At 50.8% G+C, this 25,352-nt stretch overlaps 1 protein-coding gene across 1 annotated transcript in view; it reads left to right on the top strand.

Moving 5' to 3' along the window:
• LOC125623360 (alpha-2-macroglobulin-like protein 1) overlaps nt 1-21,937 on the top strand; it is a 54,145-nt gene extending 32,208 nt beyond the window's left edge. The window contains 19 exon segments of the mRNA XM_075120465.1: nt 1,575-1,695; nt 2,325-2,550; nt 3,232-3,358; nt 3,487-3,608; nt 5,450-5,501; nt 5,880-5,963; nt 7,196-7,372; nt 8,167-8,248; nt 8,372-8,528; nt 11,317-11,391; nt 12,983-13,145; nt 15,597-15,802; nt 16,239-16,454; nt 18,173-18,297; nt 19,415-19,505; nt 20,330-20,398; nt 20,632-20,734; nt 21,380-21,421; nt 21,912-21,937. Of these exon segments, the coding sequence (XP_074976566.1) occupies nt 1,575-1,695; nt 2,325-2,550; nt 3,232-3,358; nt 3,487-3,608; nt 5,450-5,501; nt 5,880-5,963; nt 7,196-7,372; nt 8,167-8,248; nt 8,372-8,528; nt 11,317-11,391; nt 12,983-13,145; nt 15,597-15,802; nt 16,239-16,454; nt 18,173-18,297; nt 19,415-19,505; nt 20,330-20,398; nt 20,632-20,734; nt 21,380-21,421; nt 21,912-21,937 (2,264 nt within the window).
• Nucleotides 21,938-25,352: the final 3,415 nt, after the last annotated feature.

Here is a 25,352-nt window from a genome sequence, read left to right as displayed (position 1 = left end):
TGGGCCAGGTGAATGGACTATAAGGTGGATAGAAAGCTGGCTAGATTGTCGGGCTCAACGGGTAGTGATCAAAGGCTCCATGTCTAGTTGGCAGCTGGTATCAAGTGGAGTGCCCCAAGGGTCGGTCCTGGGGCCTGGTTTTGTTCAGTATCTTCATAAATTATCTGGAGGATGGTGTGGATTGCACCCTCAGCAAGTTTGTAGATGACACTAAACTGAGAGGAGTGGTAGATACACTGGAGGGTAGGGATAGGATACAGAGGGATCTAGACAAATTAGCAGATTGGGCCAAAAGAAATCTGATGAGGTTCAACAAGGACAAGTGCAGAGTCCTGTACTTAGGACGGAAGAATCCCATGCACTGCTACAGACTAGGGACCGAATGGCTAGGCAGCAGTTCTGCAGAAAAGGACCTCGGGGTTACAGAGGATGAGAAGCTGGATCTGAGTCAACAGTGTGCCCTTGTTGCCAAGAAGGCCAATGGCGTTTTGGGCTGTATAAGTAGGGGCATTGCCAGCAGATTGAGGGACGTGATCGTGCCCCTCTATTCGACATTGGTGAGGCCTCATCTGGAGTACTGTGTCCAGTTTTGGGCCCCACACTACAAGAAGGATGTGGAAAAATTGGAAAACGTCCAGCGAAGGGCAACAAAAATGATTAGGGGACTGGAACACATGACTTATGAGGAGAGGCTGAGGGAACTGGGATTGTTTAGTCTGCGGAAGAGAAGAATGAGGGGGGATTTGATAGCTGCTTTCAACTACCTGAAAGGGGGTTCCAAAGAGGATGAATCTAGACTGTTCTCAGTGGTAGCAGATGACAGAACAAGGAGAAATGGTCTCAAGTTGCAGTGGGGGAGGTTTAGGCTGGATATTAGGAAAAACTTTTTCACTAGGAGGGTGGTGAAGCACTGGAATGCATTACCTAGGGAGGTGATGGAATCTCCTTCCTTTGAAGTTTTTAAGGTCAGGCTTGACAAAGCCCTAGCTGGGATGATTTAGTTGGGGATTGGTCCTGCTTTGAGCAGGGGGTTGGACTAGATGACCTCCTGAGGTCCCTTCCAGCCCTGATATTCTATGATTCTGTGACTTCCTCCAGAAACTCAACAACATTAACTACATCCCTCAGAACAGCATCCTTGTCGCCATGGATGTCACCTCCCTACACACCAGCATTCCTCACAATGACAGCATAGCAGACTTCCTCAAATATTTACAGGACAATGGACACTGCTCAGATATCCACCTCCAACACATCTCCAAACTCATCCATTTCATCCTCACCCATAACAATTTTACATCCAACAACAAACACTTTGTCCAAACCACGCAAACAGCGATAGGTACTAGAATGGCTCCCCGATATGCCAATCTCTTTGTGACCAACCCTTGAACTCATTGTCCTGGTGTCAGACTGTCCTACTGAGGGGCTGATGCCCTCGCACACCCCTCTCCTCTGCCAGAACTTGATGTCCAAGTGCTGGGCTGTCTGTGACTGAGGAGAAAATCTCCCCCTGAAACACTAAACACAGTAGCCCGTACATCTTTACTGACCCGCCCCTTTACTCTCCACAGTCATTCCCTTGCCTGTTCCTCAGCCACATGCTGGTGTGGCGCCAAGCCCCGAGAAGGAAAAGAAGACAAAACCACGGACACGTTTTCAAGAGACCTGGATCTGGGATCTGGTCCCTGTTGGGTGAGTGACCTCCCACAAGTCCACCTCGGAAGAAAATCACTGGTGATCCCTGAGCATGAAACCCTCTGCCATCTCCAGAGGGTACTGTGCCTCACTTCGCAGTGCCTCATGGTGGGATTCAAATACTCCTCCAGCATAGGGGCTGAGGAGAAGCCTTTGTTGGAAAATCCCTATCTTCATTATTTGTACGGTGCCACTGTAGGAAGTGGAAGCTTCTGTCTATACCCAGCGGGCTGCTCATGTTTCCCAAGCAATATATCATAGTCACACGTACACAATAGGCACCCAAAATTTGACTGAAACATTTAGTGACCTCTTTGAGTCTTCAAAATGGGGGAAACAATTCAGTTCCTCCCCCCCCCAGTCTCTGCTCCCTGTCTTTTATTTGGGGGTTTATGAAGAGATCTATGTGAAATAATTTGCATTAAAGAAACTGGTGCCCTAGAGATGAAAGGTTTTGTACCCAATTGCCCTATCCCCCTGAGTCGGCCAATGCCCCTGAGCTGGCACTGGATGGAAACCAGTGCCCTAGAGGTGAAAGGCTCCATGCCCCATTCTCCAGTGCACTGGCTGCCCCAGTCTGGTTTGTGGTGATGCTGAAGGATCTGCTGTCTCTGTCCATTCTGCAGTGAGGAAGGAAAGGCATCTCTCCAGGCCACTGCTCCTGACACCATCACAGAGTGGCAAGCCGACATGTTCTGCATTGCGGATAGTGGCTTTGGACTCTCAGAGCCAGCCAAGTTCAGGGTCTTCCAGCCCTTCTTTGTGGATGTGACGCTGCCATACTCTGTGGTCCGGGAAGAGACCTTCACCCTGAAGGCCACCGTCTTCAACTACCTGAAGGACTGTATCCAGGTGAGTGCTCTCCACCCTACACCACCCCATGTGCCCTGACAAGGACGTACCCACAGCTCTTCGTCCAGAGACTGAGTACACTAGGCTCTGAAGTGCCCTGGTCCTGCACATCTGGTTCACACCATGCAGACTGATGTCTCATAGTACCAGAGGTTCCTTCTCCCTTAAACAGCTGCCAGGTTCCCACAATGGTGCTGGAACACTTTTTGGAGTGGGGGTGCTGAGATGCACCCCTCTTACCCCTATCCACGCCCTCACATCCCCCTAGAGCTGGCACAGGGAGCAAGGCCGTGGCTCTGGGAAGGGGTAAGTCGGCCAGGAGTAAGGCGGCCAGGATCCTGCATGTGGGGCCGGCGGCTGGGGAGCTGTGGCTGAGCAGGACCCTAGGCCAGCAGCAAGCCCCGGGGCATGGGGCTGGCGGCCGAGCGGGACCAGTGGCCAAGCAGGACCCAGGGTTGGCAGTGACCCCCAGGCAGTAGCGGGGTCGGCAGCCAGGATCCCAAGCAGCAGGGGTGCGGGGTCGGTGGCTGGGAACCTGGGCGGCTGGGACACAGGGCCAGCAGCTGGGACCCTGGGCGCAAAATCTGGGGGTGCTGCAGCATCCCCCGCGCCCCTACTTCCTGCACCTATGTGTGCCCAGTACTAACATGCTGCCCGTACGTTTGTTCCCCTCATGCTCAGGTGCACACCAGCCTGGCAGAGTCTCTGGAGCTCCAGGTGGAGTCTTGCACAGGCTGCCAATACATCAGCTGCCTCTGCGCCAATGAAGCTAAGACCTTCTCCTGGAACGTGACAGCCACCAAACTGGGTGAGGCAGTTGAGAGGGCGGTGGGAAATTTGAATGTCCATCTGTTTCTCCATGTATCTCTCCTGCCCCCTCCTCTTTGCCAGTCTCGGCTGTGAGCCCTCAGTGATGCTCTCCTGTCGCCTCCCCAGGCAAGGGGAATGTCACCGTGAGCACCGAGGCACTGGAGTCACATGAGCTGTGCGGCAATGAGATCGCTGTGACCCCCCCACGGGGACGGACCGACACGGTGATACAAGCCCTGCTCGTGAAGGTCAGTCAGGCTTCAAAGGCAACAGGAATCATAGAATCATAGAATATAAGGGTTGGAAGGGACCCCAGAAGGTCATCTAGTCCAACCCCCTGCTCGAAGCAGGACCAATTCCCAGTTAAATCATCCCAGCCAGGGCTTTGTCAAGCCTGACCTTAAAAACCTCGAAGGAAGGAGATTCTACCACCTCCCTAGGTAACGCATTCCAGTGTTTCACCACCCTCTTAGTGAAAAAGTTTTTCCTAATATCTAATCTAAACCTCCCCCACTGCAGCTTGAGACCATTACTCCTCGTTCTGTCATCTGATACCATTGAGAACAGTCTAGAGCCATCCTCTTTGGAACCCCCTTTCAGGTAGTTGAAAGCAGCTATCAAATCCCCCCTCATTCTTCTCTTCTGCAGGCTAAACAATCCCAGCTCCCTCAGCCTCTCCTCATAACTCATGTGTTCCAGACCCCTAATCATTTTTGTTGCCCTTCGCTGGACTCTCTCCAATTTATCCACATCCTTCTTGAAGTGTGGGGCCCAAAACTGGACACAGTACTCCAGATGAGGCCTCACCAATGTCGAATAGAGGGGAACGATCACGTCCCTCGATCTGCTCGCTATGCCCCTACTTATACATCCCAAAATGCCATTGGCCTTCTTGGCAACAAGGGCACACTGCTGACTCATATCCAGCTTCTCGTCCACTGTCACCCCTAGGTCCTTTTCCGCAGAACTGCTGCCTAGCCATTCGGTCCCTAGTCTGTAGCTCTGCATTGGGTTCTTCCGTCCTAAGTGCAGGACCCTGCACTTATCCTTATTGAACCTCATCAGATTTCTTTTGGCCCAATCCTCCAATTTGTCTAGGTCCTTCTGTATCCTATCCCTCCCCTCCAGCGTATCTACCACTCCTCCCAGTTTAGTATCATCCGCAAATTTGCTGAGAGTGCAATCCACACCATCCTCCAGATCATTTATGAAGATATTGAACAAAACCGGCCCCAGGACCGACCCTTGGGGCACTCCACTTGATACCGGCTGCCAACTAGACATGGAGCCATTGATCACTACCCGTTGAGCCCGACAATCTAGCCAGCTTTCTACCCACCTTGTAGTGCATTCATCCAGCCCATACTTCCTTAACTTGCTGACAAGAATACTGTGGGAGACCGTGTCAAAAGCTTTGCTAAAGTCAAGAAACAATACATCCACTGCTTTCCCTTCATCCACAGAACCAGTAATCTCATCATAGAAGGCGATTAGATTAGTCAGGCATGACCTTCCCTTGGTGAATCCATGCTGGCTGTTCCTGATCACTTTCCTCTCATGCAAGTGCTTCAGGATTGATTCTTTGAGGACCTGCTCCATGATTTTTCCAGGGACTGAAGTGAGGCTGACTGGCCTGTAGTTCCCAGGATCCTCCTCCTTCCCTTTTTTAAAGATTGGCACAACATTAGCCTTTTTCCAGTCATCCGGGACTTCCCCGGTTCGCCACGAGTTTTCAAAGATAATGGCCAATGGCTCTGCAATCACAGCCGCCAGTTCCTTCAGCACTCTCGGATGCAACTCGTCCAGCCCTGGGACAGTATGGTCAGAGAGGCTCCAGGGGGACCTCAGCCCCTCAAGCACAGATAGACCAGCACAGGGCAGCATGTTCAGGGAGGAGAAATGAGGCGGTGGGGAGAGATTAGTTCCCCTCTGGCACTGGTACAACGACACTCAGGCAGCGGGATTACGGAGGGGAAATGAGATATCGGGGGTGAGTAGCCCCCCCGCAGGCACAGACAGGCTGGCACTGGGACAGCGGTTTGCCTTTCTATCATCTCCTTTCAGACTCACACTCCTTTTCCTTCCATAGCCGGGTGGTGTCCTCGAAGAGAAGACTCACAATGTCTTCCTGTGTGCTACAGGTATGGATGGACTAGTCCCCTGATTGCTAAGGCTTGTAATGGAGTCTTCTGTATTATTTCAGGGCCTCAAATAGTGGAGACAACTGTTCAGAAAGAAAGCACTGAGAGCACCATCCCTTTCCGAGAGAGAGGCGCTCTCGGGCATGAGTACCATGCCCATGTTGCCATTGCACTCAGTGCTGTGAGGAGCAACTGCCCGGGGTGAGAAGCGCATGCTGTTTGTATGGGCAGATCATGCTGCCAGGGTCTTCACTATCACGTTTAGTCTCTTCCTTCTTCACACACTCTGAGTGGCGCCTCCTCTTGCTGTGTTGGGCCCATGATTCCCACTTTCCCCAATCTCCCACAATGTTAATTCTTGGGTTTTGCCTCTCTCAGAGGATCCAGTTACTGATGAAGTTTCCCTGAAGCTACCAGAAGGAGTCTTGGAAGGATCAGGCCGAGCCACTGTCTCTGTCATTGGTGAAGACCCTTTCCCTATTTCCTCGCTCCCAGGGGGAAGATTTCATGCAGCCTCTGGCACTAATGCTGCACCAACCCAAGCCTCTGTCAGACATGGCTGAAGCTTATTGCCCCTGAAAGCTATACAAAAAACCAAAATCCTTTTCTGGAGCCACCGCCCTCCCAGAAGAACTATTCAGAATGAAAAGAACCCCCAATGGTTGGACCGGGAAAGGCAGTCTTTTGGGGAGACCATGCCACAGATCTTAACATTAGGAAAGACTTCTTGAAACCAAGCCTGAGAAATCCACCCTTTGCTCAAATTTCATCCCAGTTTCAGTCTCTGGCAATCCCTGCCACAAATAAATCCTCTCACCCTGCAGATAACTGTAGAGGGTTTTCATCTGCCCACTCTCCTTAGTTATTGCTTAGCCAAAGGAAACCGATTTAGTTCTTTTAGTATCTCCTTATAAATAATCCCTCAAGCCCCATAATTAGTGTATTTCTTTCTCCAGGGGCTGCTCTCGTGTGGGTTCATGGGTTCAACTGCACCCACAGAAATCATGAAAACCAGGGTGGGAAAACAGGCAAACATACACTTCTCCTGGCCTGGTCTGGAGTGGGGGGTCCTGGGGTGGGATGTGGTTTGGAGAGCGAGTTGCCCCACACTCATCCTGCAGTGGTAGCTGCTGTCCCACGAAGCTGGGCCCACTCCCAGGTCACGACACCCCAAGCAGAGAGCTGGGCAAGAGTTGCCACTGTGGGAGGAGTGCAGGGCTGGCTTGGGCTCCAGCCCCGCTCCCTCTGGGGGCCTCCCCTCTGCACCAGGCTGGCATTAGGATTGGGGTGCCAGAGTGGGGTGTTCTGCCTCTCAGCAGTTTAGGATAGTGCATCACCTCAACCAGAGGCTGCATCCACCCCTGCTTTTCACTGAATTCCCTGCAGAGTATTGGTGTATTATTTGTGCTCTGGGCCCAGATTCTCAAAGGTATTTAGGCCCCTAACTTGCTTCAAAATCAGTGGAAGTTGGGAGCCCATGTACCTCTGAGGACCTGGGCCATGGTGTCCAGAGCTAAACTCAGTATTCCAGGGGAGAGCCGCACCAGGTCCATAGAGAGAGCAATTATCAACTCCCAGTTCCGTGATGGTATGTCAGGGCATATCCAGATTCCCTTCATGGTTTAGAAGTGTGAGGAATAACACTGGGTGATAGAGCTGATCTCACAGGTTTTCTCTCCATCCTCAACCTCCAGGAGATATCATGGGCACAGCCTTACAGAACTTACACCAGCTACTTCGTTTGCCCTTTGGCTGTGGTGAACAGAACATAGTCATGTTTGCTCCAAACATCTTTGTACTCCAATACTTGGAGAAGACAAAACAGGCTACACCAGAGATCAGAAACAAGGCACTGGAATTCATGAAGACTGGTAAGGAGTGCCCTTCTTTCTCCTCCTGTGGTATAAGGAAGATGCTCTACATCATGGCTGAGGGGCATTGGCTGAGCTGTGTGGGGAGCCCAAGACTGGAATAGCAGGGCTGCAGGGCAGGACTGAGGGGCATTGGGAGAACTGTGGGGATCTGTTCCATGACAAGATGCCACAAGGAATAAGCCTCATGGAAGGAAAGACCATGCTTTCTAACAAGCAGCCGTTATACAGAATGACAAGTCCTCTATAGTTAAAATTAAGACCAGCTTCCTGCTTAAAGCTTGACTGTTCTAAGTGCTCTAAAATCCATACAGTTAAGCAGATTGCCTTGAAAACTGGTGTACATCTTGGGGATTTGGTGTAAGGGCAGAGATCCAAATTTGGGGCCATTTGACCAAGGGGTTCCTGAGATACAGCCACCAGGAAGAAAATCAGCTTTTCTGAAAATTCACACGTTCTGGCAACATTTTTTTGCTCATAGCTAGAGCTCAAACCAGGGCTTAGATCGTTGCACCAGGGTCTTCCACACCCAAGGGTTACCTCAACAGTGAATGATACCGACCAGCCCTTTGGGGGAAATCAGATTTAAATGCGTTTTGAAAAAGAGTTTGCTTCTCCAGTGAGGTGTGCTAAGGCTCAGGCACCTGTTCAAGCTGCCAGGATCTGATAGGGAATGAGCTGCTTGCTATAGGTGTGGGGCAATCCGGTGCCATTCCACAGCCGGGCTATAATCCAGGGGGTGCTGAAAGAACCTCAGGATTGAGAGACCATCCCCATTTCTCCTGTCTCCCCAGGTTACCAGCGCCAGCTGCTCTACAAACATGACAATGGCTCCTACAGTGCCTTTGGGAAGCGCGATGCCAAGGGCAACACCTGGTAAGTGAGCAGAACTGGGGCCATCCAGCCACACCCATGGCCAGGAGTATGAATGGTATGAACCTTCCTGCTTCTGAGGCCAATAGATACAAAAATCCTCTCTCCTCTGCTCTCTGTTTGCAGGCTGACAGCTTTTGTGGCCCGGTCCTTCGGCCAGGCCAGCTCCTACCTGTACATCGATGAGCAGCACATACAGGATGCTGTCCGCTGGCTGGGACAGAACCAGCTGCCCAGCGGCTGCTTCCAGAGTGTGGGGAAGCTCTTCAACAATGCCCTGAAGGTATGGACACTGGAGGAGTGGGAGAAGCCCTAGTAGTGGGGAGGAGAGCTGGATCCCCGGCAGTGCCCACAGAACAGCTCTTTGCTCCCACTCGCCACAGGGAAACACTCTCCCACCACATTGCTAGCTAGAATGAATGGTAATTGAAATGAGTGTGTTATAACATCAGTGTCCTCTCCCTTACTGCTTTGATCTCCTCTGGATCTCCTCAGGGGATCACCTCTGAATCTGAAAAGTGACTATCAGAATGGCACCATGGGGTACCATGTTCATTGTCTCTGGGAGAATCCACATCAAATGGGCTCTGTTTACAAAATAAAGATACTTTTTCTAACTAATACCTCAGAAAGCCCAACCTAGGCTCAGAGAGTCAATCTGGGCTTTTTTCTTCTCTCACATCATCACCTGCCATAAAGGTTCTGCAGAGCACATTGAATTCTCTTTGACACCTGTGCAGACCCTTTTCATTAAGTTTGCATGGCTGTAAATGATAGAGACTGAGAAAAACCATTCTGCTGATGACACACAGGCAGGAATAGAGCCCAGTTCTCTCTCTGGGCTATGCTAGCTCTGCAGGGCTAGCAGAAGAAGGCATCAAAGCCAGCAGTTCTGACTGAGGACACACAGGAAGCCGGTCGAAGAAAGGGACATTTTTACACAGTCACTTTTCAGAGTAGAACTGCACTTGCAGTAGAACAACTGACTGCAAATTGGTGGAGTGAAGCAGCAAATAAACCTTGTGTGAAGTGAGTTTTTCCTCCCTGAGGCAGTACTGCCTGAGCCTTAAACCTGGGTTTTACTCTCGTTTACTCCCGGGTGAGTGTGGAGCCCCTGCATTGATATTAGTGGAGTGAGTTACTGCAGATTCGTGCCGGTCTCACTGAGAGGAGAATCTGGCCCTTACTGTGCGCAGCTTGTAACAAAAGATGCGAAAGTTTTTTCTAATCAGCTAGAGTTCCTTGAGTCTGTCAGAGAGAAAAGGTGCAGCTCAGGCTCCAAGCCAGCTTTCTATCAACAAGATGGGGAGCTCCACTCTCCCTCTCTGAGTACCATGGAGCTGTAACTGTCACATTCCCTGGCTTTCCTCTGAATGCCAGATTGGCCCTGCAGGCTCAGCCCTGCCTTGTTCCTTTACACTGGGAGAGACCTGAGCGGGAAGTTCCCTGTCTGCTGTCTGGTGTTTCAGGTAGGGTGGCTGCACCCAGCCACAAAGAGATCTAAGTCTCCAATCTCCTTTCCCAATATGTCCCCAAGAGGAAGCAGAAACTCCTGTAAGGCATATATTGCTGTGACGCTTCCCGGAGTATACAGGGTTGTGAGGCATCTCTCTACCACCTGCCCTTAGTGTGAGGAAACCTTGTCTGTGCCTGCCATGGGTCAGCTCCCAACTCCACTGGCAACACGAGTATTCCCCTTTAGGCTTTGCAAGGCTCATTGTCACTCTACAGGTTAGAGATAGGCACACACCAGCCCACCGAGCATAGAATCCTAGAATATCAGGGTTGGAAGAGACCTCAGGAGGTCATCTAGTCCAACCCCTGCTCAAAGCAGGACCAATCCCCAACTAAATCATCCCAGCCAGGGCTTTGTCAAGCCTAACCTTAAAAACCTCTAAGGAAGGAGATTCCACCATCTCTCTAGGTAACACATTCCAGTGCTTCACCACCCTCCTAGTGAAAAAGTTTTTCCTAATATCCAACCTAAACTTCCCCCACTGCAACTTGAGACCATTACTCCTCATTCTGTCATCTGCTACCACTGAGAACAGTCTAGATTCATCCTCTTTGGAACCCCCTTTCAGGTAGTTGCAAGCAGCTATCAAATCCCCCCTCATTCTTCTCTTCCGCAGACTAAACAATCCCAGTTCCCTCAGCCTCTCCTCATAAGTCATGTGTTCCAGTCCCCTAAACATTTTTGTTGCCCTCCGCTGGATGCTTTCCAACTTGTTCATATCCTTCTTGTAGTGTGGGGCCCAAAACTGGACACAGTACTCCAGATGAGGCCTCACCAATGTCCAATAGAGGGGAATGATAACGTCCCTTGATCTGCTGGCAATGCCCCTACTTATACATCCCAAAATGCCATTGGCCTTCTTGGCAACAACGGCACACTGTTGACTCATATCCAGCTTCTCGTCCACTGTAACCCCTAGGTCCTTTTCTGCAGAACTGCTGCCTAGCCATTCGGTCCCTAGTCTGTAGCGGTGCATGGGATTCTTCCGTCCTAAGTGCGAACAGTGAGAAGCAACCTGCACTGTGGCCACATTTTCATGCTCTGCAAATTGGGCTAGAGAAATCTTTAGCCAGAGAGGTTAATGAGAGGGGGTGCAGAGGCCTTATCTCAATACTAGGTCCTGATCTCCCTGAATCATGAGCCCTTTGGATTTTCTTGGTCTCTGGGATCCCAGAAAGGATTTGGCTCCAAAGAGTCACACAATGCTCCATCAGTTGCAGCTTGGAGATTTGCTAGGCTCATAAACAATAGAGCTGAGCCTTAAACCTTCTTTCTCCATCTAACTGAGCCTCCCCAACTCCCCCTCCTGGGAAGCAGATCTGAAAGAATTTCCTCCTCCTCTAATATGTGCCTGGGGCTGTCTATGCACCTAGGATGAGTAAAGAAGAAGCCAAAGCTCTGAGACACATCCTCTGCACTACCGTTAATCTGACAGAGCTTTCCCTGTGTCTTACTGAGGAATGTCTGGAAGCACTTTCCACATGGCAAGGAAGTAATGCATGCCCCCTCTGCTCTTGTTTCACCTCTTTCTCCTGCCTCTCTGTGCACCCCACAGGGTGGCGTGGACGATGAGATCTCGCTGACAGCTTACATCACTGCTGCGCTGCTGGAGCTCCACCTGGAGAAGAATGTGAGTAGCTCCTGAACATTCACAGGCGTTGGGGGAACCCTCCACCCGTCCTCCTTCCAGAGCCCCAGAGTACAGGGAATGGTCGGCCCGAGTTAGAAAAATCCACTGCCACTTCATTTCTGCTTTGTACGTCACCAGTATGGAGAAAGCAAAGGGCTGGTGATCCAGACCTGAAGAGCATCTCTTTGGGGAAGAATCTGCCAATCCCCTGCTTGGTGGATTTTGTGTGAAATTCAAAGTCCCAGGTTCTCATTTCCCCCCAAAGCTGCTGATTGTTACCATGGGACTGGAGGACCAAGATAATCTGATCAGAGTCAGGACATGACTGCAATGGCCTTATCTCATAGTCCTGTGCTTTAGCCAAAAGAAATCCCCCTATCCCTAATAAACAGCAGGGCCCTCACTGGAAAGCAGACTCTGTGTGTGAGTCAAACTTCCTTGGGAAATAACATACAAATAGCATCCACCTACCCAATGCAAGATGCAATATCTGAGCCACGCTTCCTTGAGAAATACCTTAATTAAATATGGGAACTGTTAGTATCCTCCATTATTGGGAGGCTGGAATTAATAGGCCATGGGCCAGATTGTCAAGCACTGGCCTTCATTCTCGCACCTGTAAATTGTAGTGTAAATAATCAGAAGTATAGTTTTTACCTACAGTTATGTGGGGGTGCGTGTTCGGCTATCATTTAAACATCTAGCTACTGGCTTCAGTCAGGTGCTCAGATCTTCAAATGTGCCCGTAAAACTGCAGATACAAAACCTGAAACTCAGTTAATGCTGGCGTGAAAATCTGGCCCTCTGACTCAATATTAAAGAGCCAGCCAACAGAACTTCCAAACCTGGGTGCTGAAAGTTAGGGTCCTTAATAAAAAAAAGGCTCAGTTTTCCAAGCTACAGTACTCCCATCACTCCCATTGACTTCAAAGGGAACAGTGAGTGCTCAGTGCCTCTGAAAATAAGATCATTTCTATTTAGGAGCCTCATCTTAGACATGCAGGTTTGAAAACTTTTTTCCAGGAGCATTACTGGGTACATCCACCTGACATGAATGCTGTACAGAAGTGACCACACACGGCTAGAGTCCTGTCCCAGGTTACAGTGCTTCTCGTGGAAAACCCAGGATGATTCTTTGTCTGCAGTGTCTCTGGGTATGTCTACGTGGGGCTGGGGTATGATTCCCAGCTCGAGCAGACATACCTGGCTGGCTCTGATCAAGCTAGTGCGCTAAAAGTGGAAGTGTTGCCGTGGCGACATGGGCAGCACTCTGCGTATGCTCCACATGTGATCCCACCTGAAACCCAAGATACGGACTTGGACACCACTCATGCCTCTGTGGCTACGACACTGCTATTTTTGGTGTGCTCGCTCAATGAGAGCTAGTAAGAGTATGTCTACCCAAATAGGAAATTACACCTCCAACTCCAACAAAGACATACTCTGCTTCAGTTGTTTCCAAGCTTTACTCAGGGCCGTGAGGGGAGATCCTTCCACGACATGTTCCTTAGATGTACTAGCGTGACTGGGGGATTGAGAACAATTCCTGGAAGCTATACGTGGCCTAACCGCCTTCATGTTCCTTTCTAAGGGCACCATGGTGGATGACGCTTTACTCTGCCTCAAGAAGGCATCACATGATGTGAACAGCACCTACGCCCAGGCCTTGATGGCTTATGTCTTCACACTGGCCAAGGACATGGAGACAAGGCAGCAGCTCCTGGAACCATTAGATCAACAGGCTGGCAAACCTGGTATGGTGGCTTCTTTTAGTAGCTACTTGTTCCCAAAGAAAATTACTCTGGCTGTTGGTAACACCTGATCCTGACAAGTTCTGAGCACTGGCAACTTCCTGGGGTGTCAGTTGGCCAAATCCTGAGGTCGTTATTCAGTTTGTTCTGCTATTCGTTGGGCAAGCCCCCCATTGAGGTGAAGTCAGTGAGAGTTCTGCCTGAGTAAGGGCTAAGACCTGGAGAATTTCAGTTAGACTTCTGTGTTCCTGATTAGGCTCTTCTGAAAATCCCACCCAGTAAGAACCAAATAAAGAACTGAATTTACAGGATGTGGCACACTGTAAATATACACCATATAATTAAAGAGCGACAGGCATATTCAGCTTCATTTGGACTGAACTAAATTGGGAGTACCTCCACTGAGAACAATGGAGTTACACTAGAGTCAAACAGATGTGAGAGGAGAAAATCCTAGCTCTCTGACTGTGTATACTGCCTAGTCTATCCAAGCATTTTAGTGCTCCCCGGGTAATTTTTAGAGACCTTAGACTACATTTGAGGGCTGTATCCTCTGCTGTCATGAAACCGAACCTTTTTTCTCTTCCTCCCTTGGTTTCACTCGCTGGTGGTTTCTGTTCACTTAATGACTATAATTACAATTGGCACCCAAGTAGTTGAAGCCAGAGCCTCTTACTGAAAGACCTCAGAGATAAACTGTGGGTCAGATGAGTTGTATCGGCTCCAGAAAACCCTTTGCTGCTTCTTGGAAAGACTGTTCTGCTTGTGTCACCTTGGAAGTAACTAATCACTAATCTTTCATGCCAGAACATTATTTGTTGCCATGGTAAATATCCCATATAAATATAATTAAGCAAATTACAGTACCTAGAGTCAGTGGGCCAAACCCTATTGTCTTTACTTGGTTTTTACTTAGTCTTTGCTCCGTCAAATGCTCAGTGAAGCCAGCGGGAGGTTTGCCTGAATGAAAACGTCAGGTTAGAAAGTGGAGATTAGAAAGTAGAGAGGGCCCTCAACTTCCATCAACTTTAATGGTGGCCAGGGTACTCTGCGCATTGCAGGGTCAGTTCCTTAGGATTCTGTCCTTTCCATGTGAACAAAGACCACATGGAAATCACTCTGGGGATGTGTTGTTATATGGACTACAGGCCGATTAAAATCTCTGGTGGGTTCTGTTAGTTTAAAATCAAATTCCATGTCTTGGCCGAGGTGTGACTATAGTTACTGACCCCAAAGACCCTCCAGTTAACGATGTCCAGATATAGGTGTTACCAGATTCCATATATTCTTACCTTACCTACATGGAGTTCTTGAAGCGTTCCTTAGAAGTGAGGGGAGAGCTGGTAAGAGGGACTTAGGCTACTGGGCTTTACAATAAAACAGCCAGCCTGAGCTCTGGGACCCCACAAGGTGAGAGGGTCCCAGAGCCTGGGCTCCAGCCCAAGCCCAAACATTTACACAATAGTTTTACAGCCCCACACTCTGAGCCCTGCGAGCTCGAGTCAGCTGACCCAGGCAAGCCGCCCATGTTTAATTGTGGTGCAGACGTACCCTGAGACCACAATGTGGCCCAGAGAGCTACCAGCTTCCGCCCTTTCTAGCTCTGTTTTCTAGCTTGTCGTCATGAGGTCTGCACAGCCTTCACCTAAACGAGTCACTGTAAAAGCTTTTTTATTCTTTTTTCTCTCTTTCTTAAAGTGCATGGCCTGCTCTGAATAATGACTCTACTGTTCGCCTTGTAGGTTCCCATGTCTGTCTCTCAGTGATTAAGCATTAAATGGGTTCCATGTCAAAGTTTTTGTTTTGAGCTGCCAGCCCTGCAAACACCCTCTTGGCTCTGAGAGTCTAGCTGGGCCCTTTCCTTCTCCCACATCATCATCTGCTACGAAGGTCCAGTGAGACAAACTCTGCCCTCGCTGATGCCAGGGCAGTTCCCTAGTCTTTTGTGGGTTTGCTCTCGTGTCCCTGAAGGGACCTTACTCAATAATTCCATGGCTGCCTGAGAAGGACTGGAATCCTGCTCTCTCTGTCTGAGCCATGCTGGCTCTGCAGGGCCGATGGGGATGAAAAACGTGTTGTTGTTACCACTGAAGTCATGGAGCAAAGCTCCTGAGTGAGAAGGGGCCATTTTCACGTAGTCACTGTTCAGAGAACTGCACTTTAAATACAAACCACCCTCTGTTGAAAGGCCACTATCATCTGGATTTGGGTCCAGAGCAGCTACCTGTGTGGCCCTGGAAGTGAAGGGATCGGTGCTCTCAAGGGACAAGTGAAACCAGGCCCAGCAGTGTGCAATGTAATAACAAGAGGTTCAGGAGGAGCTACAGTCACTGCAATAGGAAGTGCCCCAGGCAAGTGGGAAGTGGACTCTCAGCCCCTGGGGGGCTCCAGAACATAGTGAGCTGCTGTTCTGTCAGACGTATATTCTCTGTCACTCTTTCCCTCCCCCCTCAGGAGGGTACTTGTCCCAGGCAAAAGATGAGGACTCCTCTGAAGAGGTGATGGAAGATTCTTTGTCATCAATTGAGACCATGGCCTACATCCTCCTAGCTCACATTTCCAAACCAGAGGTGTCAGCTGCAGAAATCACAGCTACCTCCCAGATTGTGCGCTGGCTCACCAATCAACGGAACCCCTATGGGGGCTTTATCTCCACTCAGGTACCACCCAGCTCCCTCAGAAATGGAGGGAGAGAGAGACACTGCATGCTTGGGGAATCAGGGGCCATGAGTCTAACCTGGCAATGAAACCCTAAAGGTGGGGGGGGGGGTTACAAGTAACTTGCAGTGCTTGGAGGATTGGAGTGTCAATCCCCATGCTGGTGACCTGTGGTGAAGATCACGCTGTAATGAGGGCTGGGGGTGGGAATCTGGCAGCTTGTGGCCTGGATGATGTAGATCTTGTTTGTTTGGGAGCTGAGAGTTGGAATCTTGGTACTGGTGCTGAGAGGGGTGCGGATCTCACCACACGGCAGGGCTGGAGTGTGGATGCTGGTGTGAGTGCCCCACAGCGCACAGACCCCCTCACTCCAAAGCTTTGACTCTTGATTGCAAAGAAGCAACACACACAGCAAGGTGCCTGTCTCTCTTTCCCCAGGACACAGTGGTTGCCCTTCAGGCCTTGGCCAGATATGCAGCCCTGACATACCACGAGGCAGAAGGGGTAAAGGTGATGGTGAAATCCAAGGAGGGCTCCCAGCAGGAGTTCCATGTCGATAAGAATAACCAGCTGGTGCTGCAGCAGGCATCTCTCCAGCAAGTCCCAGGGGAGTACGTGGTGCAAGCAGTCGGGAATGGCTGTGTGTATGTGCAGGTGAGTGATGGCCCATTGGAGTCAATAGGAGTTTTGCCACTGACTCCCAAGGGAGCAGGATTTGGCCCAACTCACTCTCTGTATCTCTCGGTCTTTATTCTGTGTCTGGGTCTGCCTTTGAACCTGTCTATGCTAAAGGTTGAGCCTCAGGGGGCTTTGGCATGCTCACTTGAGGTAGTTACAGCGAACATGGCTTGAGTGCCTCCACACGACAGCATTTCCCTGCAGGAGCATGTGTCAGCCCTGCTGGCCTATCCACAACTATTGTGTTGTGCCCTAGTGTGTTCTGGGTGAATATGAGCAGTTCTTTGTTCCTCGATTCTATGCAGCTATGATAAACCTCCTGAAGAACACAGGCCATATAATTTCACCCGTGGGTCCTGCATCAAGTCCCAGTAATCCTTGTAACTGCCGATGAGGCTGAGGACTGTGGCTACCTTTCCCATGATGCATGGCCCTTGGGGATGTCATCCCTTACAGAGATGGGGAATGGAGGAATGCTGTCTAACCCTGATACACTGAGAGAGACCAGGTGGGTGAGATAATATCTTTAGTTGTGTAGCACTCCCACAACACACCTTTCAAGATCCCGGGGTCCTACATATGGCTATCACAACACGTTTTGTACCTCATCCAGTGCACTAAATGCCCCAATAACAACTATGTGGGTGAAACCAGTCAATCACTACACTCTCGAATGAACTCACAAGGAAAACGATAAAAGTCAAAACACCCTAACACTCGTGGGAAACCATTTTTCACAAAGCAGTCACTCCGTATCTGACCTCTCAGTCCTTGTCCTCAAAGGAAACTTGCACAACACGTTCTGAAGATGAGCCTGGGAGCTGAAATTCATAACTTTGCTAGATGCTAAAAAAACAAACATTGAATCCAAATACTAGATTTATGCCTTATTACAACAATCTATAATCCTTAATTCCTCCCCCCACTCCGTTTTTTTCTTCTCCTTTCCCACCTATGACTGGAGAGGTGTTCACTGGCTGCTTCACCTTGAATGGTCCCTTGAAATATGTGTTAACTACTTATGCTAAACTATCAATTCCTTCTTGTATTTAGCTGACACTATGAGGGCTTGTCTACACTTAAAACACTGCAGCTGCGTTGCTGTAGCGTGTCAGTGAAGACGCTACCTACATGGACAGGAAAGGTTCCCCTGTCAGCGTAGGTACTCCTTCTCCCTGAGATGCAGTACCTATGTCAACAGGAGCATTCTCCCATTGGTGTAGCACTGTCTACACCGGGGCTTAGATCGGTTTGCCTGCATTGCTCAGGGGTGTGGATTTTTCACACCCCTGAGCAACCTAATGATACCAACCTAATATCCTATAAAAGATATTACCTCACCCACCTTGTCTCTAATATCCTGGGACCAACATGGCTGCAACAATGCCTGATCCACTAACACAGTTAGTCCTGCCTATCTCCCTCGACCCGGCTACCATCTGACAGCTGTGCAAAGCCAGGCTCATGGGCAGCTTCACCACAGAGTTATCCTTGGTGTAATCATTGAAGTCAAAAGCCTTATGCCAGGGATGTATTTGGCTCCATAGGTTAACCATGTTGTATATGGACACAAACCCTTGTGTGGGGTCAGCCAGGTACCAGCTGGCACAAACCAGTGAGAAGCCTGTGGTGTAGATGGGTCTGTTTACGTAGCGAGCCCCCAGGGCACTACATAGACATATTCTTCCCCCCAGACGACGCTGCACTATAATGTCCCTCCCCCAGAGAGCAAAGCGACCTTTGTCCTGAATGTGAAGACGGCACCTGAGGAGTGCAACCATGCTGCCAGGAAATACTTTGACCTCAATGTGCAAGTCAGGTATGGGATCCCTGCCTGCACTGCTTCCTGAGGGTCTCTCCCCTGGCTCCCTTTTCTGCAACAGGGCTGGGGCCAGCACATTGGCAACCCTGTGAAAAGCTACCCAATGGAACTCTATGGCAGTGGGGCCTGAGATGCACTGCCTGTCTCCTCTTCCCCTGCTTCTCCCATATCACGTCAGCCCTTGTAATGTGTTCAGAACTGGTGTGTGTGTGTGGGGGGGGAAGGGCGTAGGGGACAGCAGCTGCAGATTTCCTTTTACTTAGGAGAAGGCGGCAATTTGCATCATGCTGAGGGTCTCAAGTAACCTCCCAGAGATTTCAGTCAGCATGAAGCAGCTCTTGGGGCCCTGAGCAATGAGCATCACGCTTGTAATGGGCCTCTAGGAGCAGGAGCTCCCCTCCTGCTGCAAGCTTATGGCAGCACGGGCTGGAGCAGCCCAGAGTCTATAGGGAGGACACTGCTGTTCAGGGGAGTCCTTATGCAACCCCGCTGCTGTCTGAGAACCATGAGAGCGTTGGGGAAGAGAGAAAACACATGGAGGGAGGGGGAAGTCCAGTTCCCCCCGCCCTCAATCTGTTGGACGGGGAGTATCCTGGTCCGTATTTCCCATGCTCCTGAGACTACTGGCTGCTCTGACCTCAAACAGCTTCAACCGTTCTCCCTCCTGAGGCCAGATGGCAAGAGGCAAGGGGCTGGGGACCAGGCCTGTCACCAGCTATGGAGCCTAAGATCTCTTATCACCTCTTGCTTGGTGACCCCGTCCCTGGAAAATGGAGACTGGGACAGGGGAGAGTGAAACACGAACCCTGTCTGACCAATGTTACTTCAAGATGAACAAACCCTCTCCCACACTGATCAGGCAGGGTAGAGAGTAGGAGGGAGGGGTTTCTCGCTCTCTCTTCCATTGGCTGGAGGGGACGATTGGTTGCCATGTCAGGGTGGAACCAGCCTGTGTCTGGTGCACAGCCTGTGTCTGGTGCAGGGATCCCATTTTTACCCGGTAACCAGACTCACCTTTTCCGGAACTGTGTGATAGGGGATGTTCATCACCCACTCCAAGGACTGCTACACTGACCGTCCTCCTCATTGCACCTTCTCTCCCATCTTCCTTCAGCTACGTCGGAGATCGAGAGAGCAGCAACATCGCCCTGATAGAGGTGACGATGCTCTCGGGGTTCGTCCCCTTGAAGAAGTCCGTGAAGAAGGTGAGATGTCCCTACCCCAACAGTCCTTCCCTGATCATATGAGGACCCTATGTTCCGTGCATGGCTCAGTCAGAAACCACCAGCCCTTCAGGACGGTTTATGGAGAGATTTACACCCATGATATCTACTGTGTATTGAGACCCCACTAAACACAGAGAGGGGCCATATTCTCAGTTACATCATGAGGCAACATTGAGTCCAAAGGAGTTGCAGCATGACACGTCCCAGTGTATCTCCGAAAGTCAGCATTGCCATGCGGTCTGTCACGATGTCTAGGGATTTATCCTAAGGCAACACTGAGTCCAAGGCAGTTACACTATACCAGAAGGAAACCAGGAAGCTCTGTTGTGTGCTCCTGCTGAAGAGATCGAGCTGGGCTGCATTTATTTATGGGGGTATGTTCTAAACCTGACAGAGGCTCGCATCTTGTATCCTGTGTTCTCCCTGCAAACCCAGTGCTGTTGTAATCAGGGAGGCCACATTCTGCCTTATGGATGGGGGGGGGGGCAGCAAGTTTTCCAGCACACTCTCCTCCCCCATCTATGAGGCAAAATTTGTTTATCTAATGGAGCAAAGGGATCTGCGAAATACAGTCATGGGAGGCCGGGGGGCATGGAGGAAGGAGAGGCTCTAAAGTGTCACACCCTCCATAGGCCAGGACCATGAGATTCATTGTCATTCATTCACTGGCTGTGATGTCACTCATCGCAGTTTTACACATATGTAACACCATGGACACCTCATTCACACTGGCGTGTGTGGGCTCACAATAAAGCCCAATGAGCTGATGCTAAACTGCACTCATCTCTCCTGCTCCCTGGCAGCTGGAGAAGATGCCCCTGGTGAAGAAGACAGAGGTCCAGCCCGGTGAGGTCACCATCTACCTGGAGGAGGTGAGTGCAGTGCAGGCTCTATCAGTTCAACCTGGAGTCGGCAGGTGCCCATGAGACAACCAGGGTGCACAGGGTGGTGGGTACAGCTTGATCTAAGGGCGAGCAGGAAAGAATGAATGGGAGACCTGACTCTGCGGAGGGGAATTTCTTGGGGGTGGGAGAGATACAGTTGGGATTGGGGATGGGGTGAGCATGATCATAATCTTCCCATTCCCTTCACTGTCCTTCTGTAGCTGGACAAGTCTCCGCTCAGCTTCACCATCTCAGTGAAACAAGAGATCGAAGTGCAGAACCTGAAGCCAGCAACAGTGACGGTCTATGATTATTACCAACCAGGTAGGATCTTTCTATCAGATATAAGTCACCACCCTTTCCTCTTCCCACACACACAGCTCTGTCCCTTCCTCTCCATCCTGCCTTGCAGCCCTGCTGTTATTCCAGTCCTGGGGCCCTCACATACAACCTCCCAGACTTGACTTGCATAATGCCTTGATCATGTCCTGTTCCTCTCTTGAGCGCAGGCAGGCTGTCACCATGTTGGTTTTGTGATGTGGAGAAAACCAAACTTGATGCAATTGTGGCCTGCTCTGGCTCTTAACTCAGGTCTCTGTACAAATGGAGCTTCTTCGTTAATCTGCTCGGTCACCTCCAGCTCCTCAGGTCTCCTGGCAATATTCAGCTTTTGTTTAATGAGACAGGAATGGGACTTTACATTTAAAGGGGCCTTTAACCTTGCAAACCCTGACCAATCAGGAGGCAGAATTTAAATTTATGCCTCTCATGAGTATTGTCGTCACCCCAGTGATGATTGATTAGTCTCCTTTCCCAAGGGATGTTGGGAAGATGCTTGTCCTGCCATCTAGGCACTGAAGAGAATGTGGCAGGGAACTGAAGTCACTAGGGATTGCTGTCCTAAAGGGGTGCAAGCCTGGGGTCTTGAGCAGTTCTGCATTTCACAGCAAATTATCCTCCGTCGTACAGGTGACAGTGTGATTACAGAATACAACGCCCCCTGCAGCTCAGGTAGGTATGGCATGGATACACCCCCACAGGGGCAGCACATTGAGTGGTTAGAGCAGGGGACCGGAAGTAGAACAGATGTGTACTATTCCTTGCTCTGCCACTGGACACATCACTGCACTTCCTTTTGCTCAGTTTCCCCATATGCTGTGTACCCTAGTGGTGCAAAGCTCCACATCTCATTCCTGCATGACCCTAGCCATTCAGTCCTCTCTGATGTTGGACTGAATTTCAACCAGTGATGGAGAGGTTGTGGGATCTGTATCCAAGCCCCTGAGACCTGGTTAATGGGCTGGATCTGAACATGCCACCTAGAGATGAAAGACTCTGTCCCCCATTTCCAATCAGCTTTAATGATGCAGTCTCACACCATCCCAACTTAGCCCAGGACTGGAACTGACCAGATGGATATTAGTGAAGACAGAGTATTTCATTCCCCGAGTCCTTTAAATTCATTCAGCATCGTGGATGTTTTTATTCTTTTGTTCTGCAGATGTCAAGAAGGAGGATTCCCAGTAAAGCCCTCTGGCTCTGGGCCCTGAATTCCTCAACCTGGGCATCACCGCTGATAGGGGAAGAACTTTTCTGCTTTGGTCTCCTTTTCCTGCGAGGCTCATTTCTGGTCCCCTTTGCTTTCTCTCCTTCTTTTGATCTGCACCCATCTTCTCAAGGGGAAACCTGGCTTGAGGTACAATAGTGTGGAACTGGGCTGTAACCCAGGAGAGCCAAATTAATGGGTCAGGGCATGCGAAGAGGAGAGCAAAGCCATTGGGGGTCACATCCAGGTGGGATCCGTCTTCTGGAAGCAAGGAGATAAGAAAGAAGGAGGGAGAAAACAGTCCCCTCAAGATGCGCTGGGAGCTGTCATGCAGTACGTTTAGCTTCCTTGCCTTGGTTTCTTCCTTTGAGTGGGAATTCTTTAGGAATCAAGGAAAGGCCTGAGCTGCAGAGTTCAGATTTGGATCCTGATTCCCCCAGAGCAGCAAGGAGTTTGCTTCTATCATTTTGGTTCAGTCCCTACTGTATTAAAATCAGAATGAATAAACTGTATTGTTATAACCCTTCTGCCCGTCAGAGTTGGCAGCAACAAGGGCTGGGTTCAATATCTAGGGGATCCATTCCAATAACACAATGCAAACCGACTCGAGCCCCCACCCAGTGACCTGGGACAAATATATACCACCCCCGCTGGGCGCCTCCAAGAGGCAATACTTCCCCTCTCGCAAGCACATAGTCTGAGTGTAGCAAAAAGCCTTTTAATAACAGAGAGAAACAATGTGGCATTATGTTGGGGAAATACCACCAACAGGATTCATAACACAACACATGAGCAAAAAACCTACCCCAAGCAAATTGGGGCATGCCCTTTCCCTTTGGTTCTTGAGTCCAGCAACTCCAAATCACTCGAAGTCCCAAAAGATCAGTGGCCCAAAAGTCTCTGTCCCTGGTCAGGGCAGCCTTAGAGTTCGAAAGTTTATCTGCAGAGCTTTACTTCCCAACCTGGGTGGAGATGGGGCGGGGGGGAGAGAGAGAGGTAAGGGGCACCTTACACGATCTGAAGCTGACCGCCCCACAGCTCCATAGGCCTTCACTCCGCTCCACCAGCCGCCCCACGAACTGCTTCACTCGGCTCGGTTCGGCGGCCCACAAGCAGCTCCCGCTGTCCCACGAACTGCTCCACCAGCTGGTCCACAAACTGCTCCGCGTCCCACAAGCAGCTCCCGCCATCTTATGAATTGCTTCACCAGCCTGTCCACGAGGCACTCCAGCTATCCCGCAAATTGCTCCACAATATATCTTCAGGCTCCACCACTACTTAACACTCAGTGATTTCAGCTCTTAGGTGAATTCAGCTTGTAGTAGGGGAGCCTCAGTGCTGGTGCACCATTAGCCCAAAGTGAGCTCAGCAGCCTGTAACTAGACTCCCAATAGAATCAAAATTAGCTCTGATATTCCACAGTGGAGAGAGAAGGAAGTGCAATTAGCTTGTAAGGCCCTCACTAAGAGGCCCATGCCACCAAGTATTAATACTTATCCCCAACCTCTCTCTATTAACAGAGTTCTGGAACCCATGTCCCTTGCCTAGCGAGTGCTGCTTAGTTGATGGCGAGTCTCTCCATCATAACAAAAGGCCCAGTACAGTTCCAAGCACAGTTCCCATAGTCAGGGTAATAGCAATTTATTCTTCCTGCCCCAATAACAGAGACACTGGGGATCCCACAGCAGCCAAAGTGACCATTTGGGCAGCTATGGCCTCATGCTAGGCGGGGTGGGTGTGCCTATGCAAATGAGATCGGCCCCTGAAGTTCTTTTCCACAACTTGCCACACCTCACCACCAGATGTCAGGGTGGAGCTCATCCTGACTCTGCTTACATTGTGGATGCCTGTGTGCTGTGCACCTGTGGAACTGGGGTCTCCTGGGCTTTGGGGTGTAGGAGGAGGCTCCGGGCTGGGCCAGGGGGGCTGCAGAGCAGGACTGAGGGGCATTGGCAGAGCTGTGTGGGGAGCTCAGGACTGGAATAGAAGGGGGTTGCAGATCAGGATTGAGGGGCTTTGGCAGTCAGCTCTATCCGGCCTCTGGGGACCACCTGAAATGGTCACATCATCAACTGCCTCTGCTCAGCCTCCACCTGACAGCAAGGAGATTCTGTTTCAGCAGCATTTTACTGCAATAGCCTTTTCCTGCCCATGGCACCATGTCAGAAAGGGAAATGCTGCCACATCTAATAATCCTTGGTAGCTATTGTCATGCAGTACGTTTAGCTATTTAGCTCTCTTTTCTCTCCTGCTTGGGCCCCATCTCCCTTGGAGCCTATGCGATAGTGCTACCCCTCCTCCCCCCTTGCACCCACATCACTCCAGTCCTGGAGGGAGATGTCTCCTGCTCCTCCTGTAGGTGCTGCCACCCTCAGTCACCCATCCTGGGATCTGCAGCCGGGGCTGCTGCTCCACCACTGCAGCGCTCCTAGCACAGCACCCAATGCCTGGGATTTCATGGCCAGTGACACAATCTTAGCCCCAGCTGGAGCCAGTCTGGGAGTGACTCAAGGTTCCAGCTCCCATGAATTTCAAATCCTGCCCAGGGGAAATCCCTCTGATTGGCTGCCTTCCCCACTTGCCCGCCTCCTGGGGAATAGCAGCCAACCAGGGCTGCTGCAGACAAAGCTGTCCCCCCTCCCAGGGCCGGTGCAACCACTAGGCGAACTAGGCAGTCGCCTAGGCCGCCAAGTGGATTGGGGGCGGCAATGGAGAGGAGGTGAGCTGGGGCAGGGGGGCGCGGGGAGGGCCGCCTGCAGCAAGTAACGGGGGGTGAGGGGGTGGTGCACCGGGGAACCGGTCCCTGCCCCAGGTCATCTCTGCTCCACCTCCTCCCCTGAGCACCGCCCCGATCTGCTTCTCTCCGTGCTACAGGGGAGGCTCCCCGGGCTGAGGGGAGGGGAGGGAGGGGGCGGCGGAGAGCTGCCGCAGGGGGTGCTCCCTGGGTCGAGGGGAGAGAGGGAGCACAAGGTGGAAGTTTCGCCTAGGGCGTGAAACCTCCTTGCACAGGCCCTGCCCCTTCCCATCAGGGACAGAGCTGTTTTCAGGTAGGGGAGTGGGAGAGGAAGCACTGACACCATCCTCACAGAAGGGGGGTGGGGAAGAGCAGCTCAGGATGAACCTGCTCCCCCTTCTTGTGAACAATGGGTCAGCTTGCTCCCTGCTCCTCCCCTCTGCGTCCCTGCAGCACCCAACGCGGGAAGAGTCAGAGGGAAGTGAAGACCCTGTGTTACTGCAGGAGGAGCAGAGGTGCACCGAGGGGCAATGGGTAGAGATGGGGCTGGGTAGGCCATGGCACTAATTCCTGGGACCTGGGTGGCGGGGATGGCCAATGTGGCACCGGGACTGGGAGGCAGAACTGATGTGGGGACTAGGGAGTGCAAAATACAATATAAC

This window comes from Caretta caretta, chromosome 1 (assembly GCF_965140235.1).
Source record: "Caretta caretta isolate rCarCar2 chromosome 1, rCarCar1.hap1, whole genome shotgun sequence".
In the NCBI taxonomy this organism is placed as follows: domain Eukaryota; kingdom Metazoa; phylum Chordata; order Testudines; family Cheloniidae; genus Caretta; species Caretta caretta.
This window is presented reverse-complemented; position numbering and strand designations above follow the sequence as displayed.